At 43.4% G+C, this 20,424-nt stretch overlaps 1 protein-coding gene across 4 annotated transcripts in view; it reads right to left on the bottom strand.

The window, feature by feature from the left end:
• The window catches only part of slit1a (slit homolog 1a (Drosophila)), a 110,255-nt gene that overhangs the window by 22,991 nt on the left and 66,840 nt on the right, over positions 1-20,424 (bottom strand). For 2 of the 4 annotated variants that reach the window (XM_012880471.3, XM_012880473.3), the window contains exons 8-15: positions 19,774-19,937; positions 11,966-12,113; positions 8,131-8,202; positions 5,089-5,160; positions 4,932-5,003; positions 4,641-4,784; positions 3,915-4,078; positions 2,910-2,933 (exon numbers count right to left, since the gene is read on the bottom strand). In XM_012880471.3, coding sequence (XP_012735925.2) covers positions 2,910-2,933; positions 3,915-4,078; positions 4,641-4,784; positions 4,932-5,003; positions 5,089-5,160; positions 8,131-8,202; positions 11,966-12,113; positions 19,774-19,937 — 860 coding nt within the window. The remainder of the gene's footprint in view (positions 1-2,909; positions 2,934-3,914; positions 4,079-4,640; positions 4,785-4,931; positions 5,004-5,088; positions 5,161-8,130; positions 8,203-11,965; positions 12,114-19,773; positions 19,938-20,424) is intronic. The other 2 variants (XM_036126791.1, XM_036126793.1) reach the window with 1 other exon arrangement.

Raw genomic sequence — 20,424 nt, 5'->3', positions numbered from 1 at the left:
GATGAGGACAGATACATTGGTGAAGGAGAGTTATTCCAGAAAGGCAACAGAGTGGGAGCAGTGGGGTGAAAATAAAGTAGATGTGGGTGCTCAGACCCAGTGAGGCAGAGCGCTCGAAAGGGTGGATGGTGGGGGGGAAGGTATACAGAAAATGAGCGAGAACTTGGAGGAAGGGGGGAAAAAAACACATGAGAGATGGAATAAAAGAGAGATAAATAAAAAGCGTGGCGTGTTAGAGAGACTTTAAAGCGAAGGAGCAAGAACGAAGCCGCAAAGGGAGTGCGCGATGCTTTGCTGAACCTCCTCTGTCTATGAATAGATGTTACGTGCCAAAAAGTGTGCTGCCAGTTACATCATGGGCTCTTAATAATGGATCAGCACTGGGAGTTACTTAGAACAATGTGTCTGTGTCCCTGCAACTCTGCATTGTGTCTTAGTGCAAATGCTCCATTTAGAGGGTACAGCCCATGACTTTCTGTTGGTGCGTTGCTTCCTGTGCCATTCGGCTCTGCAGCGGTGCAGAAATATGCGAGGGCTTGACGATGACGTCAGCAGGACACCACGGGGAGCAGAAACTACATTCATGGACTGGAAACCCTTAAATAACCAGAACAAAATAATATGGTTGCGCATCAACAAAACATCTATCCAAATAAAAAGATGCAGGGTTAAAAACCACAGCCTAATCCTCGACCCTAATTGATGACATTGAGAGACAGAACTGCATTCAGGCAAACAAATTTCACATCTTAGCTTCACAAACTTTTTTTTTTTTACCCAAAGTAGTGTCACTTTTAGCGGAAGCTCAGTCGAGGGTGCAGACAGACGCAGCAGCGCTGGCCATTAAGGAACTTTCTCTTGTTCAGCCAGACAACAGGAAAAGGCATTTCCTGCTCCACAGGAAGCAATGAAAGTACAAGGAAAGGCCTTTGATCTTGAGGATGTGTAGGAGCCGGGGGAGATTTCGTGAGCTTGAGTCATTGTCGGCGTCACAAGTGCGTGGCTGCGACACTTTTACTGTTGGCAGATTTACACAAAAGTGCAGGAAACAGAGAGCGGTGGGATGAGGCTTTTCCCCGCTTGGAGACGCAAAATGACTCATCACTGGAGACGTCGAAGTTCCCTCGCTTCTCCGCAGCCTGGATGCCTATTAGCAATGTGCTCTGCAGTCACGGACCGCGTGCTTAGTGCATGAGTGTATGAATGGAGGGTGAAATTCTCATTAATTGCACTCCAGTTTGATCTCTCCAGTGCTTTCATAGTGCTCCCATTTGTTCCCTAAGTCAGCTCAGAGCTTTATCTTAACTTTGCATACAAAGGCACATTGATTTACGTACAGAGAGCTGGGCTGGTATTGACAATGAATCACACAAGCATGCACAGCACGATTAACTCGAGCAAACACAGGCTTTGACACACATCACTGCTCCTCCAAGTTATTTTCTTGGAAGTGCTCTTGTTAAGGGGTCCGGAAACATCCCCTGATAGGAATCTGGGTCCTCTGGTGGGCTTTATTTTCTTTAGCTTTGCTGATAGAGCGGACACACTCTCTTGCCTCTCTTTTCTCTGCTCCCTCTCTTTCTGTGTGTGTGTGTTTCCCTCTTGGTGACCAAGTGTCTGTCTTAAAGCCAAAGCAAAGACACACTTCCTTTTGACCCAAACTGCTGAGACTATTAGAAAAACAAGCCCAAGATGAAACATATGTGCTCGGTCATATGAATCATAATTACAAGTATGCACAGTTGAAACCAGATATTTACATACACTTTATAAAAATATGGGCTTAACTGTATAAAACAAAATCAGTCCAGACATTCTCGTTACTCCTGACAGAACTGGTTCAACAGAGTCCAGCTTGCAGGCCACCTTGCTCGAAGGCATCCTTCCTTCAGTATGTCCACATGATGTTTTTTTTCCTCATGAAAAGATTTTGAAAAGTGCACCAGTCCCTCTTGTTACAAAACACCCCACAACATTATGCTTCTACCCCCATACTCCACAGTTCTCAGGTGTTCTCAGGGTTGCACGTTTCCCGCTTAATTTATAAGATATGTCTCCATAAATTAAGATGTGCATTTACAAACTGTAATGTACCTTTTTATATTGCCTTTGGAGTAATGGATTCTTCTTCCCTGAGTGGCCTTTCAGCCCATACTGATATGGTCTATTGATTTGGCTCTGGGGTTGAGACCAAAACATGTTAATTCCCGGGACACGGAACCCACCTCTTGCCAGAATGGTATAAAGTCTGAAAATACTTCTAATAATCCTAACTGAGCTAAAGCAAAGGTTTAGTCAGATTTCATGTCAGGCAGAGACAAAAAAAAAAAGATTCTGTCTATTTTTCTACAATGCACATAAATCCATGGTTTCAACTGTATTTACTTGTTAGGTATTTGTTAAAGGTGACCGGTTTGACTGCATTTTATCTAAGGGCATCAGACTAAAGAGGGTTGAACACACATGAATGTAACACCTTTCAGATTTAATTTGTAGAAATGGCTGAAAAACGTATCCTTTTCCATCCGTTTCCCAGCTATTGACTACTTTGTGTTGGTTTATTACATAAAATCTCAGGAAAAACACTCAGAAGTTTGCAATGTGGCAAATTATTAAAGCGTTTTGGTGTATGGGTACTTCTGAAAAGCATGGTAGAAAAAAACAACAGCCTGAGGCAATGTTACTGTTGCAGTGAAACGAAATGCAACCTCTTTAGATGTTATCCCTGTCATCGTCAGGGTTCTGACAGTTCCAGTGCTAAAGGAATCATTCCTAAAATACTGCTTCAATAAATGTTATGAAAATGAACAGGAATGAAAAAAAAAGGGAATGACATCACTACATGTCTGCACGACCAAGCATTCACAGTTAGCGATAATGATAGGTGTGAAAATTTACAAGCCACTCACCTGGGATGACGTACTGCTCTTTGGCTGTGATGGAGGAAAAACAGAGGGACGGATGTCAGTGAGGTTGGTCAGCTGTGCATAGCCGTGTCACCGCTATGCATCAAACAAAAAAGTCATATATATACTGTATGTATGTATGTATATATATATATATATATATATATATATATGACGGCACATGATCAAACAGAGAAGCCAGTGACTGTCTCTGTTCATGGCAATATGGAGAAGAACAGTGACAAAGTACAATGGTGGTAAATATTTTTCTGTTGCTAAGGAAGAGGGAAATGAAGGGAAAAAAAGAGATAGCTAGAAAGAAAGGCGCATGAAAGACAGGACACCGTCAAAAGGAGGGCGCAGTCCAAAGCAATACATGGAATCCCTTTTTCTTCGGGTCTAGCCAAACAAACAAGGCTATGAAAAAGTGTTAAATCCCAGCGGTGCATGGTGCCAGACAGCACAGTACAGTGCATAAATACAATAGTGGGCACAAGGTGGGGGTAGTCAGGAAGATGGAAGGAAAATGAAGGAAACCTGAGCCTGGTGACCAGACAGCAGTGAAAAGGGAATGAGAGACTGGTACTAAAAAGGAAAAAAAAAAAATGTGGATGATGGGCAGAAACAAAAACTTTAGCACCTAAACCCCTCTTGTACTGATCTCATCTCTCTGCGGTCTGGATGTAAAACCAGACCTTTATTCTGGAGATATAGCAGCAGTGAACAGAAATGATCCCACTCCTGTCGGCATAAAGTCAGTCTGGAGGAGGGGAATGATCGAGGAGTACCAGCACAGGCCTTGGTAGCTCTGACTGACCATTTTACAAACAACGTTCATTAAAGAAATACCTACACTAGAGAGGAAACAACACAGAGGTTCAAGTTGCTGTAGTCACAGAGTGAAGGCAGAGGAGACAAGTGGAATAAAACAACAGAACCCGTCGGAGAGGCAGAGAACGTCACAAACACAGACAAACGGCACAGTTGGGAACACAGCCGGGAGCCTACCGGAGCAGCGGAACTTCTTGCTCTTGATTTGTCCGATGCGTTTGTTGGCGAGGCGGCGTGGGCTGGCGCAGCGGGCGCCGCTGGTCTCGATTGGGTTGGAGCGCAGGTAGTCTGCCAGCCACTTCAGATTACAGTCACAAATAAACGGGTTCTGCGCCAGGTGCCTGGTGGAGAATGAGAATGAGAATGAGCACACAGCAGCTTGATTAAACAGAAATCACATCAGCATGTGGTCCAAGCTAGCTCTACCTGCAGCGACAGGTGCGTCTACAAAGCGTCGACCCAGTGAGGTTGAATAAAAATGTACATAACAATTTTCTGATTTTTAATAGTTTAAAAAAAATGGTTTTCTTTTTTTCTTTTCTATTTTTTTCTCTGTAGTTCTACTTTGTATTGTTCTATTACCTAAAAAAAAACGAAGTATGCTTAGGGTTATAGTTGTTTTGTGACAAAATGACTACACAATTTCAAGGGGAATAGCAAGGCACCCTAAACCTGCCCTACGACGTCACGGAGGATTCAGTAAAAGACTTATGAGGATGTTGATTTCCAGCTTTCAGAGTGTGCTCGCAGAGAAGATAAATAATTCTCCCTTTCCACTGCGTGATACCATTTCTGTTATTACACAGACCTGTAAATAAACGCCTCCTGAGTTGGCTCGCGTTTTATGGTGAAGGGCTGAGCGTGTGTGTCAGAGTGAGTAAATCTGTTCGTGTTTTGACTCACAGGGTTTGTATTGCTCGCAGGGAAGTGAAGGTGCCCTTGGCGAGGGTTTGGATCTTGTTATCGTACAGCGATAGCAGGGAGAGATTCTGCAGATCCTGGAAGGCGTTGGCACGGACGCAGTGAATCTTATTGGCATTCAGCAGCCTGGAAGAACAGAAGGAGGAGAAGGCGCTCGTCAAAAAATATCTCCAAATATACTCGCAAAGATCCAAACTAAATTTATTTGAAAGTCGGGAACGGTATTCGGCGTGTCTGGAGAGTATCAGCAGAGTGTGCAGGAGTTGGACTCACAGCAGTTGCAAAGAGTAGAGGCCGTCAAACACACCCTTCGGCAGGTCGGTGATCTTGTTTCCGTAAAGCACGCTGAGAATTCAGGGCATGCGTTTTAGACACAGCAAACTACCATCAGGCAACTTTTTGTGCTCCAGCTCAGCTTTGGACCACTTACAGAGAGTTAAGAGATCGCAGTCCCTGGAAGGCGTCAGGCGCTATCTCTGAGATCTGGTTGTTGCTCAGGTCTCTGTGTAGAAAAACAAGAGTATCAGACACAGAACTAAAGTTTGTTTTTGCAGAGGAACGGTTGACACAGTTTTTTTACCCTCATAGCAAGGTTGTCAGATCCTTAAGCACAAACTGGATGAACATAGGTGCCAGTCCTCTTTACGGCACCGCTCTGACATTAAAACCTCGCAGCCAGTCTAAACATCTAATTGCATTATTTGTGGCCTAGGAACCAAATCTTCCACTGCGGTGTGTAAGAATGTGATGCAAGGCTGGAATCCAAAGCGAGATACAGCAGACTGCCTCGGAACATCACCAATTTTAATAGGATCCACAGGCTTCTCACCACAGGATAACCACTAAGCCTCTGCGCCCATGAGCTGATGTGTGCGTCTGTCTGTGCGAGTAAACGCAAAAGTAAACGACGAACAGTGGGACAGAGAGAGAGAAAGACATATGGAGAAAGAGACTTAATGGGCTATGTAGACTCAACTCCAGTCGACTTGATACCTTTGAAGGAAAATCATCGTGTGGTTAGGAGGAGGGATATTCGCTCATTTGGGGGTAACAGTTAAATAAGGAGCCATTTGTCTTCTTGCAAGTGCTGAGGTTTCCTGGAAATGAAATCGAAGATTCTGGGCCAACATATGCAACGGTGTGTGTCTGTAAACTCAGACACTGAAGTGTTTGTGTATGTGACGGCGTGTGAGGGCTCTTTTAGCATCCCTGTCTCAATGAGTGGTTCATGTGTGGGTCATTCAAGTTGTGGCAAGGCGGAAGAAAATGTGGGTGGGTGGCTTTACTGACGCGAAAGTCAGTCGACGCTCCAATTAAGAAATGAGAATGCATATACCATCTTGAATAAACCCTTTAAATATCACATTTTCCCCTATGATATGAACAGTTTCCCATATTTTCACTAAATACATTACCCTTCTACTGAGACTGACTCAACAGTGTGAGTATGTTCATCGCGATGTACGTGTTTACTGAGCGTGTTGGACACAGTCACTAAGTGTGCATAGTTAGCTGATACAACACACACACATAGCAGACATACAATGTAAAATACAGAATCAACAGCTCTAACAGCAGCAGCAGGTCATCTTTGTTTGGTTAACACCAGTTCTGATAAACGCTGGCTCAGGTTTCGGTAGGTCTGAAAAATATTTACCTTTTGCCTTACAAGCCGTTGAGAGTAAGAATGTTCGGTACATGTATTAATAGAATATTCTTTGCAAATATCTATAAAGTTAGGAAACTCCTAATGGGATCTCAGTTTCGACTCTTTGGTAGTTTCCAGTTTACCAGAACGTATAACGGTCCTTGTCATTCTCAGGCGGCGCAGAGTTTAAAAGAAAACAGCAGCATGTTTTTGAAATGTAGTGAAATTTCAAATGCAGAACGACCCTTCCGGTGCGTAGGAGGCGGGGACATCTAGCTGCAAACGGCGACCCAAATCTTCTCTCGTCTTGTTAAAAGCACAAACTTTGTGACAACTTTCATTAAAACGTTTACGTAGACCCGCGCAAATACTGCATAGTTGTGACGTGAATGGAAAGGATTATATAGTTTTCAATATATAATTTTTTTTTTGCAAATAAAAGTCTGGAGAAGTGTGATGCTCAAAAGTATTTCTTCTTGTGAAGCACCAGTTTACTACAGTTACAGCTGCAAGTCTGGTGTTGCATGTATCCACCAGCCTTAGGTATCTATGGACTGAAATGTTTAGCTATGTTTCTAAAACTGTTGCTTCGTCAGATTCCTCCACCTGAGCCGTTGATCTCTATAGCTCCTCCAAAGTTCCCATGGCCCTCTTGGCTGCTTCACTTATCAACACTCTGCTCTTTCAGCCTGTCTGTTTAGGTGGACGGCTATGTCTTAGTAGGTTTAAAGTTGAGCCATACTTGTCAAAACTCAATATATTTGTATATTAGCTAACACAGCTTTAAACACCCTGTCCCCGACCACTGAGCTGTGTTCCTTAAGACGTTATTTCTTCAGTAACGTTCAAACAAACTCTCACCAAACAGCTGGATAAGAGCTCTATTAACTAATTTAGTGACTTCCCAAGGTAGTTGTTTGCATAGTCTATTTGGGTGAAAAAACATATTCTTTTCCTTTCAGTTCACAACTATGTCACACGCTGTGGAGGTCCGTCACATACAGAAACAATAAATTATATCGGAGCTTGTGGTCGTAAGCTGACAAAAGTCAAAAAAAGTGGAAGGTTTTTATGCTGCTTTTACGACATAAACTATTAAGGATGTTTGGTTTGTGTTCCTTTAGGGTTTGCTTAAAATATTACCAACCGAGAAATTCGCCGTAGCCCCATTTCCGTTTGACCTGGGAAAACTTTCCTTTGACGTTTCCCCGCACCTACAATAAAATTTGAGTCGCTGCTAACTGTCTCTTGGACTTCATTCACCTGATCTCATCCTGTATCTGTCCCTGGAGTTGAACTATAAAATCACGAGGAATCTTTTAAAAAAGGGCAGAGAAACTCCCCGACCTTCCACTTCCTCCGTCTCCCTGCTGGTATGTAAGTCAGCCCTCGCGGTGTTGGAGGTTTGGCTGGCTTGACGTTGGCTGGCAAGGTGACCGGACAGCTGGCTCAACCACCAACTTGTCACTGTTCACTCACGGAGAGGGAGCGAGGTTTCAGCCCTCATTCCAGCGCTCCCTCCGTCCCCTCATCATCCTCCCAGCCGGGGACAGGCAGCGCGGACCCGATGCTAGCCAGGGGAATACCGGCGGGCAGCGATGAAAAATGAGAGCTGCTATTATGCACATGTATGATTGCCGCTAGCTCTCCACGCCACTCCGAGCCTGAGAACACGACTACGTTCTCAAGGCGCAGACAAAATAAATAGTGCGTGGTCCTTGGAAGTGGGATGAGAGGACTGCCAATTTTTTGCTTCTTTTTCCAGCCTCCAGAGTCCGTTTCCCCATCTATTCAACCCTGAGAGGAACGCTCGGTTGTACTTACATCCTGCGCAGTTTCTTGTAGGGGGAGAAGGCTCCGGGAGGCACAGACTTAATCCCGTTCTGCTCCAGACGTCTGGAAGGGGAGAAGAGAAGAGAGGTGACACAATTAGTTAACCAAACAATAGCGTTCTCCATGGCAACGGAGCTGAGTAATCACCTCTGACCCTCGGTGATTGGGCTGATTATATTATTGGAGATCTATTTCGCCGTTGTAACAGGTCCAGGCACACTGGAGTCATAACAGCCACAGAACCAATAAACATACTGAACACTAAAGTGATGTGGAAAACGACTGGAAAGGGGGGGGTGGCTCAATCTCGTTTTGCGTGAGGGTGTTAATGCTATAAGACGTATTTCTTCCTGATTTAACATTTGCAGTTTCCAGCGCGCATGAGCTCATGAAATCAATAATGATCTCACTTGTTCATGTGAACGGCGCTGTTATCCTCTGGGTGTTTGCAAAGCGTCCGCTGAAATCTTTGCAGCGAGGTAAAATATTACCTCTTCGAGTTTACTTTTTTTTTTTTTTTCCTGGGATCCCCGGGAGAAGTTGACACGCACGGAGTTTGACAAAGCTCACCGTAAAAACAACTGTCAGAGCGCAAAAAAATGAATACACAGACAAACACACGCTCGGCCGTCAAGAAGAGAGGTTAGCTAACGGCCTCTAATCGCCGTCAGATGGTCCCGCAGAAACAGAATCCCCTAAAACCCCCATTAGCGTGGGCATGCATGTGTTGTTTCGGGCTGCTACGCAGGACCCAGCTCAGCCCCGGGAACAAATCCCCGCTGTAGCTGGCAGAGGACTGTTTATCTGCAGGTCAGTTCACAGCTTTTAAAACTGTCCTTACCGGGGCTTAGCAGGGCCCAGAGGAAGCCAGCTGCAGGCCTGTCTGGCCTGTTCTAGCGCTGCGCCTTCCTGCAGGGGGAACTGGCTTCAGACCAGGAGCACATGGGCCTGCGTGAGCTGCGGTGGCCCCACGGCCACTAAGGCATCTAAACATCATTAGGCTGCTATTTGTCGCCACAGGAAAAAAAAAAAGGGAAATATTCTGAAATCTTCAGTAAGGCTGGAAACAGAGTTAACCGCCGGCTTCTTCAGTGTTCAGCGTCTTGGCACAGAAACGTTTCCACATGATTTAATTAGTAATTTCGAGATTTAACTACACGCCTCTCAGGCCCCTTGGATTGCTTTGTTTATGTCTACTCATGGGGGGGATAAATGTTTTGTTAGACTCTGGCCACAGTCATTTAGCAGATTTGAGCCTCCAACATTTTTCAATCAGGACTCGTCCTCCTTCAAAAGAGCGGCCCCGCGCCTATGCAGCGATATGGGAGCGCAATTGGCATTCCTCGGATAACGACGACTCTATACCACAGATTCCTGCGGCGGACACGCTCCCCCGTTCTGTTTTCGTCTGGCTGTCCCAGTATGAGTGGAGTGACAGCACTGTGGTTCTTCTGCCCTCACCATGCGGCAGAGTGCTAGGCCAAGTGGGTTTAGCGCCTTCTCTCATCAACCAGTCTGTCTAACTGGTCCAAACCAGTCTGGCACTCTGCACAAACGCGTTTCTTTGTTGGTGCACGTATGTCCCGATGTGCCGTGGTATTCTGGGCGTGTTAGCGTACAGAACAGCCAGTCGAGTCCCACATCCTCACTTAATGTTTTAGCCCATTGTTGCTCTTTGCAGATCGATATAAGCAAGCGTCTTAATCCTCGCAATCAACAAAGAAGCGCCTTTTTTTTTCCATTTGGAAAAGCGGGGGGGAAAAAAAGAAACAATCTCCCAAAGTCGCCCACAGAAAGAAAATCAATCGTTCTTGTCCAATTTGTCAGCCTGAGCATGTGTGTTTCTGCCTGCGAGTTGGTGTTTGCGTCAATCCAATCAATGCCCCTCATCCTTTTCATCAGGACCCGAGCAGGGTTTTCATTATAGGGAAACACATTACGCCTCTGGGTATTCAACTAGTGTGTGCAGGAGTCAGAGATGAATGCAGGACCACAGCAGTGCAGATAAAAGGCAAGGGGAAAGTTTTATGGCGGGGCTTGTCAGTGCAAACAGAGACTATGATGCATAATAATCCGCTGTGGTGGTGTTTAGGCTAACCAGATCTCGTTTCACAAGAGAAAGAATACAGAAAGCAGCTCTAAACCTGAGAGCCATAAACGCAGCACTCATTAGGGTACGGGCGGTGGTGGGGGGGGATAGCGATTTTTTTGGATTTATACATAATGAGAGCAGCATGCACGCGTCTTTTGTGCATACGAGACTTTGTGAGTGGCTCATTAACGAGGCATTAGGCCAGGCTCGATATGCAGCGACCTGCCAGGCTGTAACTGAAGCTGATTTTATAATGAACTTCAAGCACAGATCCAACCTGCTGCACTGAGTTACTGAACCGACCCACCCTAACACTCTCCATTTTAATTTATTTTCACTCTGAATATATCTCAGTAAACTTGCCCGTAGAGATTTGGTAGGTTGGAGGGGGGGGGGAAAAAATCTGAAAAGATAGAGAAATGCAGAGAGGAGGAAAAATAAAGAGTGAAACAAAGAAGAAGAAAAAAGATCCTGGGAATTTGGGCTCTAAGGTAAAGGCTCTGACGGGCAGGACAGGAGGAATGCACATGATATGAGTGCTTCTCTTGTAAAAGATAAATCAGAACAGTGAAAGGTTTATACGCAGGGCAGATTTAAGCACCAATTACATGTGAAGGGTAGGGAAAGTTTTAAAATGTCAGTGCTCATCTGCTGTGCAGAGAGGTTCCACTCTCTATAAAATGCATGCATGGTAAATTCATCTTTCAACTGTCTCCCTGTTCTCCCATTAGCGATGCTCGTTGGTCACTGTGCTCATCGAAAACACTGATGTGCAATGTCTTGCAGAAGCATTAAAATTATAGAATTGTGAAATGGAAGAACAGGTGTGTGTTTTTTTTTTTTTGTCTTTGTGGCTCACTTTGTACAAAATTGTTCTCAGGTCTTCTGTAGCCTCTAAATAACGACTAGAGAAAATGTGTTTGGATCCTAGGAATCAAAATGCAGTCGTTGTGAATACCTTTATATAATCTTAACTATACTGGTATGGCTGGAAGGTCAGCCTATCTGATGGGAACCAACAGAGCTGTGGACATATACTCTAAATGATGAAATTTAGCACACCAGTGCAGCAGAAATGGGTCAGGGTTGTTGGGGAACATGGGATCAGTGACTTTCACGCTACCTGATTATTTATAAACACACCCTCATGGGGAGGGAGAGACCTAGAAACTGCTCCCCAGAAGAACATGCAACATGATGGCTGGCTTCGTCCGGATACATTCGCCTTTTTCTCACCGCGCACAAATCGCAGGGTTGTGGGAGACTTCCACTGTGCCAGTGGCATGAAATCTCTGATAAAGGGAGTAAAATGACTTATTTGAAAAGTTTAGCCATGCATTCCTGGGAATTACACTACAGCATTTGGGCCGTGAACAGTTAATGCCCAGACAGATGCTGGAGGACTGATAAACTGACGGAGGGATGTTAGCAAAGGGTTTGCATGCAGTTCACAGCAGGCTGAGCTGATAACGGCATGTGATCTCAGTCTAAGGTTTCTTAGTGAATATCCTTCTCCACACATGAGACGGATGTCCTGTGAAACTTGCTGAAAAACGAAATATTAACAAATACCAGAGGCATATAACATTATTCAAATTATCATGCCATGTAAGCCTCACATGAGCCCAAACAACGTGCCAAATGCACAAAGTTTGGAACATGAAATTTATTTATCTGTAGATTCCTGACATCCGCAGCTCAAACATATGCTGGGCATGTGTACGTTTTTCTCACATTTCTGACATGCTGTCCGGCAGATTGGCTGGAATAGCAGTGAGACCTTTCCCTCTGCAGTCCACGATGTTGTTACTGCAGGTGCACATGGCGGGACATGAGCCTCCGCCAATGCTGCACGGCTGCAGGCTGGAAGACTCCTGATGCCCTGCAGAGAAACAAATGGGAAAGAAAGTTTATAGAAAGTAATTTTAAAAGGCATTCATTTTATTACTTACATGACAGCACATTTTCATGAAAGTAAAAAAGGAAGCGAAATGGAACCACAGCACGACAGAAGCTCCACCACTCTTAATTGATCTCTCTTTTGGACTTTATCTCCTCACTTATAAACAAACTCATGGAAATCTGCTTGGTTCGATGTTTACACGATAGGAGATTTATCACGTGGAAAGAAAATAATACATGCTTTATTTATGTATTTGAAAAGCTTAAAAGTGTAGAATGCCTCTGTGTCCAACATCTTAAGACACCCAAAAGCAATTCCAGTGCAAACAACTTCATTGCTTGGATGGCAAAACCTCCTCCACATGAAAATTCTAAGTCAGGCATGTCAGAGGAAACCCATTATGGTAAGAAAGTCATAAGAAGACATTTTTAAAGTTTGGAGGACACAGCAAGGAGGAAAATACTCTGATTGAATGAGACAAACGTTTTGGTCTCATGCAAATCACTGTGTGGTGCACCCCCATAGTAGAATATGGTGGTGGTAGTATCATGCTGTGAGGATGAGATTCTTCAGCAGGTACCGGGAGGTTGGTTAGAGTTAAAGGGAAGATGGCTGGGCCTTAATAAAGAGCAATCCTGGAAGAAGACCCATTAGAGGCTGGTAAAGACTTGAAGCTGAGGTTCACAATCAGTTCAAAGCATTTTCCAAGAAGAATTGGCAAAAGAAGTACTTACTTACTAGCAAAAAAGATTTGGAAACTATTCCTTTCCCCCACATGCACTGCTTTGTGTTGGTCTATCACAGAATATCCCAATAAAACATAATTAAGTTCCTCAATGTAATGTAAAAAAATATTATGAAAATGCACTGAGGGTGTGAATATTTTTCTAAGGCACTGAATATTTCTGCTCAGTATTTTTATATAACTGTACTATAGCCTATTTCACTCATACTGACACAACACTAATGAAGTGAAGCTGTTTGTGACCAAAATAGATTGCACTCATTTCTGAGCATGTTACGCAGTTTACACTGGAGCCACAAAAATAACACCCTGCTCCAACGAATGAGCTCCGTCGTTAAGAGATTCTAGAAACAGTTTTTTCTCCAAAGTTGTTTTCCATGTTTTCTTGTCTTTTTTTTTTTTGTGCTTTTTAGGCCGAATTGCAAAAATGCAAATGCACATTTCAACTATTCCCTCACACGGACGAAAGCAAAGGAAACTTGCCGTATTTGAATTCATTGTAAAGTGGTAATATCTTTGCGAATCAATGGGAAAGAAACTAGGTTACATATCAAAGGAGAGCGAAGCTGGAGTGACAAGCGAAGGCCTCCCAATAATATCCATTGATCTCTTCTCAAACTCCTTCTCCGGAGTCTGCCTTGTTCTCCACGAGGAACTGATGCCATTCTGCAGATTCAGCTTTTCCACAACCACCCCCCCCCCCCACCCCCATCTTCTTACTTCCATTCGTTCAAAAACACTTCAACTTTTTCATTTGCATACAGAGCACACGGCTCATCACGCTGTCTCCAGATACCTGTTCAAATACCTACAACAATGTCAGCGGTGTGGTGGAGAACCACCGTCTGCACTGACAGTGCAGCGTTTTCTGCTGTGAATGCACAGAATGTGAGCATAAAAGTCTAACCCAGATAAAATAAATAAAACAGACTTCTTAAATAGCTTCATTTACATGGCATTACTAATCTGAGTTTCAGACCATGAATATTTAATCAGCTTCCCATCTTTCACTGAGCTTGTGTTGGAAAATGATGGTGAGAGCAAAAGGAATGTTTTTTTTTTAGAGGGAGGATAAAATGTGAATTATGGCAAAAGTTGGTAAAAGAAAAAGTAACAAGGTCAAAACGACGCTCCCCAAACATAGAAACAAGCGTCATAGAGTACCATGAAATGTCTATTTTAGCCACTGGACTATTTAATTTTAACAGGGAACATTTACGACCAGGCGTCATCTATCAGGAGAATCCTTACCACAGTCAGACGCAGGAATCAGGTGAAAAATAGCATCTCAAGGGTGTGAATCAACACAGAAACAAGTGATCTGATGCTGGATGATCTGGGATGGCAAAGGTTTGACAGATCTAGGATCGGGTGTCGGGCAGAGAAAAACTCCTTTCTTATCTAACATGGCATATCTGACAGGCCTGGGATCAGGGAGAGTGCAGAGCACAGCTGGAGCGGCCTTAACAATGACAGCTCACTGACAGGTAAACTGGAGCTGGGGCTGTTTCATGTTCGCTCCTCCCCTATTTTCTCAGTGCCATTTCCACATTATTTCCCCCCCTCTATCCATGTCCCATTTTCTTTATTTTTAATCAGTCGTTTTTCCACTAGGGTTTCCTTTTCATCATCTCTTCCTCACTCTGTTTAGCACCCCAATTTCCCACCTCACTCTTAGAGCACCCTTTCACCCTTCATCCATTTGCTCTGAAGGCTACACATTTAACCTACTCCGCCTCATTCTTCTCATCATTTTCAGATATTATTTTTTGCTTCTTACCATCTGTTTCGCCTCACCCTTTTAGCGGGCCATTTCTTCTCCATTTCCTTTAGAAGAGCCTTGAAATGATTTATTACCAAGTACTCAATTCAAACACACTATTTTTATTTCTTTTGTTACTACCCTGGAGCAACAGCCATTAATTTTCTATCATATAACCTTAAGTTAACACGAGGAGCTTTTTTTACTGGTGAATATCAAGGGTAGTGAAGAGAGTCTTTGTTTCAAACTAATAAAGACCTGTTCTACAGTGACTGCTCTCTCAAATATAGAGAGACATAGATAATAAAAACCCTGCTGCACACTTTATTAGGTAACCCTGATCAATTGATTTGTAACACAAATAGCAAATCACATCAACAGCAACTCAAAGCCTGGGCATCTAGACCTGATAAAAAGGACTTGCTGAAGTTTGAGCCAACCATCAGAATGAGCAAGAAAGGGGAAATAAATAGTTCTGATCGTGACGTGGAGGTTGGTGCCTGACAGGCTATTTGATCTGCTGGGTTTTCTACCCACAACCATCTCTCAGGTCCAGAACAGAGAAAATATCCAGCGTGCGGTGGTTGAAGACAAAAATGCCCTGTTGATGTCAGAGGTCAGAGGAGAACTGGCATTAGAAAGAGAAAACTGGCTGAAACAACCAATCGGTAAAACCAGGGTGTTCAGGATACCATCTCAGGTCCAACATACAACACTTCCAGCAGATAGGCTTGAGCAGTAAAAGACCACACCAGGTGTCACTATTGTCAGGTAAGAACAGAAAACTAAAGCTACAATTTACACAGAATCACCAAAATTGATTGATAGTTGACAGGAAAAACATTGCCTGGTCTGATGGTAGGTTCAGAAACTGGTATAAACAACATTAAAGCATGAATCCACAGTGACTTATAGTATAGTATCAACAGTTCAGGTGGATGTGGCAGTGTAAGGGTGTAGAGGGTATTTTCTTGGCACACTTCAGGTTTTTAGTACCAGTTGAACATTGTTTAAACACCATACCTGGTCACTGTTGCTGATCATCTCCAACCCTCTATGACCACAGTCTCTACTGATGACTACTTTTACCTGGACAAAGCACTTCATTACAAAGCTCAAATCATCTGAATGCGGTTTCTTAACCTGACAATAAGTTCACTGTACTCCGTGGTCAAAATATCTTAATCCAGCAGAGCACCTTTGGGATGTTGTGGAAAGAGGGATTCTGTCACAAATGACACTGGTGAGTCAAATCGTGTACTCTCACCCTCCTCCCTCACCTCCTACCTGTTGGAAATAAAATCTTAGTTCACCTGCATCTTCTTAAAACTAAACAGGGACAATACTGAGAGCCTCTTTGTAGGAACCAAATCTGCATTATTCAGAGTAGACAGTTTCTCTAGGCTGCACAGTGACACAGTGGGTAGCGCTGTTGCCATGTGGCAAGAAGGTCCTTGCTCAAATCCAACCCTGGGTCTTTCTGCATGGAGTTTGCATGTTCTCCCTGTGCATGCATGGGTTCCCTCCGGGTACTCCGGCTTCCTCCCACAGTCCAAAAACACAACTGTTCGGTTAATTGGTCTCTAAATTGTCCTTAGGTGTGAGTGTGTGCGTGAATGGTTGTTTGTCTCTGTGTTGCCCTGCGACAGACTGGCGACCTGTCCAGGTTGTACCCCGCCTCTCGCCCATTGACAGCTGGAGATCAGCACCAGCACCCCTCGTGACACCAATATGGATAAGCGTGTCAGAAAATGGATAGATGGGACAGTTTGGATGGGACCTTCACTTCAGGTTATCGGTCTGGGTGTCATCCTCGATATCTCTCTATCCTTCACCTTCAATAACACATAAAGGCAAATTTTGATTTATAAAATATTAATCGTCTTCCTCCCTCACTTTCCCTGCACTCTGCCTCAGTTCTCATCCTAGTCACTTCCTATATAACTATCTTCTCTTTGGTCTTTCTGAAAAATCCTTCCATAAGCTTATGGGATGCCTTCAACAATGCCTACTCACTAAAATAGCCCGTCGGTTGTAAGTTTTTAATGTTTTCTATTTATCGTGATTTATTGTTGTTGTTCTGTTGGATTTATACAGCGTCCTTGAATGCTCTGAAAGGCAATTTCAAATAAAATGTATCATTACTATTAATGTAATAATATGATGGACGGGCAGCCTCTCCATGGTTTACCCCACATTTTGCCCAATGATTGCTAGATATAGGCATCAGCCAACCTGTGTCCCTGCACGGATACGCAGGTATAGATGATGGATAGATGACTGTAATAACGATCAATGGTTAGGGCAGTTTTACAGTCTTAAATATTAGGAATTGTTCTTAAACGGAATTGGAATCAGCTTAAATTGCTATTAGCTGGTGAAATATAAACATAAAGCACAGATTCGAAATTAGTCAGTCTAACTCCAAAATGTTTTTCGCAGCACATTTTAGTGTGAAACCTGATTTCTTATCTCGATTTAGTAGTTTGAAAATCTGCTCCCACAGCTGCTAGCAATATAAAAACAAAGCTAAAATCTGTCAAAGAAATTCCAGTTTCAGTCCCAGTCCACTCTGCTCATTACTGTCAATGTGAATTTACTAGGTAGTGATGCTCTCCAGCAACGAGACAGCGAGTGGGTCATGTTGCTCGGACTGAGGGAGGATTTCATCATTTTTTTATATGAATGAAAAAAGCAGCGCACTGCCGTTTTCACTCTCCCACCTCATGCCTCTCGTCTCCCTCCTTTTTTCGTCTTTTCCTTTTATACGGCGCCACCCTGCCCCAAATCCCCCGCAGGTGGCCTTGAGTGGTCACAGCTTCGACTAAATACACGGACAAACACATAATAATGGTGCAAAAATACAAAGTGTGTGCCAGCGAGTTGGTCTCTAACGAGTCCTTCAATGGGAGTTCAACTTCTGGTCACAACGTGTAAAGAAAGGAATAAATAAAGAAATAAAGCATGTGTTTGGCTGAGTATGTATTTGCAAAGATGCAGAATGCTGCACTTATATGTGGAAATACACTGTATTGCATTGAGTGTTTTGTCTAAATCTGCTGCTAATTCTCACAGATAATCTTCCTTTCTTAGGTGACCTATCACCTGTATGTATGTCAAGTTCAGCTACCGTTATGTAAAACCTGTAGTTTTCTCCAAATTTTCCATACCCCAACTTTTCTATTTGGAATGGTTACAGTCCCACGCTCTGAGTCTCTTTCCCTGGACGATGAATAGTTAATGATCTGTGTTGTCACGGCGTATGCCTGCGAAAAAAATAAAAAAAATCCCAACCCAGGGAGAGATAGAAACACACACTCAGAGGTACACTCCCCCGCAAACACACACCCATGTAGACACAAACACCCCTTGCAGCTGGTGCGGACGAGAAGGCCTTGTGGGGAGTGGCGGTTCTCACAGTATTTTTCTATTGTCCAGATATGATAAAGCAAAAAACACGTCGCAGCGCTCCTGCGTGCACGTGATCTCTTCGCAAGAAGGAAACGCAGCTCATGGAGCCACATAAATCACAAAAGGATCATCCTAATCTTTGCGACTAGCCAGAAAAAAATGAGAAGCAGCGGTTCTGCTGTGAGTTTGGGCAGCCTGCGCTCCAGCTGTGTGGGCATTTTCCTAACACCGCTGCCAGCTCAGTGGGATACGTACGCCTTGGCTAGCAGAGAGCTGCGAGGCTGGACTGGAGCTGAGCAGTCGTCAGGTGGCTGCCAGGTGAATACACACTGACACAAAGCCGCCCTGACGGAGAGGTAAATAAAGAATAGACGCTATTTTTAGCTGCTGTTTTGTCAAGAATAGTCTGACGTACGCATCAGTCACAGGAGAGGCTGAGAAACTTACATTACCTTTCAAATAATAAATAAAGCAACACACAGTGAAAGTATTTATATTCCTTTTAACATTTTGTCACTTCACAACTGCAAACTTATATTTAGTTTAATGGGCTGTTTATGAGACGTACCAACATCAAGTAGGGCATAAAACTGTGAAGACAAAGGAAAATTATGCATGGTGTCTAAAAAAAAAATATAGCTGGATAGACGACATATGCGAACAGAAACTTCCGGGCTTTGCCACAGATTTAAAACTTTTACTGAGCCATTTTTAACAGATAAATATGCTCTGACCCAGTTAACTACATAATTGCAGCTATGCTTCTCTGTTTATGGTTGTTGGTTAGCTGAAAAGTAACCGTTCACTTCAATCTCCAATATTTTTGCAGGTTCCTGACAGGGCTGCCAGTGTATTTAGCTCCATCTGTATTCTCTTCAGTTCTGAACAGCTTCCAGGTTCCCTGCTGAAGACAAGCATTCCCACAGCATGATGCTGCCACTACTAAACATAGTGATGAGCAGCGTTATGAGCAGTAACACCAAAATATTGTGAATGTCACCTGACCAGAACCCCTTCCTCCACCTGTCTCCAACATGGTCTGTCACAAACTGCAAATAGGCTCTCTCACAATGTTTTTTTTTTTTTTTTTGTAACTTCTCCAGAAATACCACGTTAGCCATTGTCCCATTAACAGATTCTCAGTTTCTCCTCTCTGAATAATGCCCTGCTAACCTGGTCTTTCAGTTTAGGTCTAAGTAGATTTGTAGTTGGGCCATATACTCTTTCTGTGCCGGGATACAAGGATGTGCATTACCCTTGCAAAGCTTCAAAGCATGGAATATTGTTTTAAACCCAACCCTGCTATAAACTCCCTTGGTCTTCATGATGAATTTTGTTTACTAATTTTCTTAAAGTAACCTTTGACTGTCTAGATTTATACTGAAATGTAACATAGATAGATCCAGCTTCGGAAGGTAATTGCTTGGGCTGGATTTTATTTAGGGGTGTTAGAGTAAAGGGTGCTGATTGAAAATACGCACTATTCTTACATTTCTATTTGCATAACATTTTGTGGAAAATCAGGTTTAATTTTCACTCTACTTCAACCATTCTTTAATGCTTTGTGTTTGTCTGTCACACAACAAAATCTCAATAAAATATGTTGAACAGTTTTAGTTCTAGGATGAGTAATGTGAAAAGGTTTATAGGGCATGAACACTTTTGCAAGACACTTTACATGACAGAGCTGAATGCATAAAAGTGCATTTTAATTGCCTTACCTGAACAGGAGAATTCGTGTTTCTGGACCTCCGCCACATTGAGTCCTCTTAGCTCTGGTGGTGAAGCACACTGGGTGAACAGACCAATCGTAGGCCTCTGTCTGAGCCACTGCGACAGCCAGGCCAGGTGACAATCACAGTTTAAGTTGTTGGAGTGAAGACGGCTGTTAAACAAAACAAAAAAAAAAACGTAAAAAGAACCAACCACAAAGATTATGATCAGTTAACGATTCCTATCACTGGCAGAAGACAAAAGTAGCATAAAATGTGTCTGTCCTATCCCTAAAGTCATCACTTCCAATCCCTGTGGGGCAAACACACTAAATGACATGCTACATGGACAATTATAAATGGCCCATTCTATAAAAGGCGACGTTTCTAAATCCAGAGCTCCAAACACTGCATTCTTGCAAAGCAGCGCCTCTCCATAATAACTATGGCCGCTGTGCGGTGGTGTACGCAGGCTAACTTGTGAACCCACGTGCACATGGACATGGTGCACGCAGAAACAGAAAACCCTAAAACGTTACCCCACCGGGACTGAAGCAGACCACAATGTCACCACAAGGGCAGAAGAGTCATGGCTCGGCGTGTCAGCAGGAATAATTGTTTTAATTTGAGCATAATTTCGGATTTGGTAATCGCAGCACA

Source organism: Fundulus heteroclitus, chromosome 22 (genome assembly GCF_011125445.2).
Source record: "Fundulus heteroclitus isolate FHET01 chromosome 22, MU-UCD_Fhet_4.1, whole genome shotgun sequence".
NCBI lineage: Eukaryota > Metazoa > Chordata > Actinopteri > Cyprinodontiformes > Fundulidae > Fundulus > Fundulus heteroclitus.
This window is presented reverse-complemented; position numbering and strand designations above follow the sequence as displayed.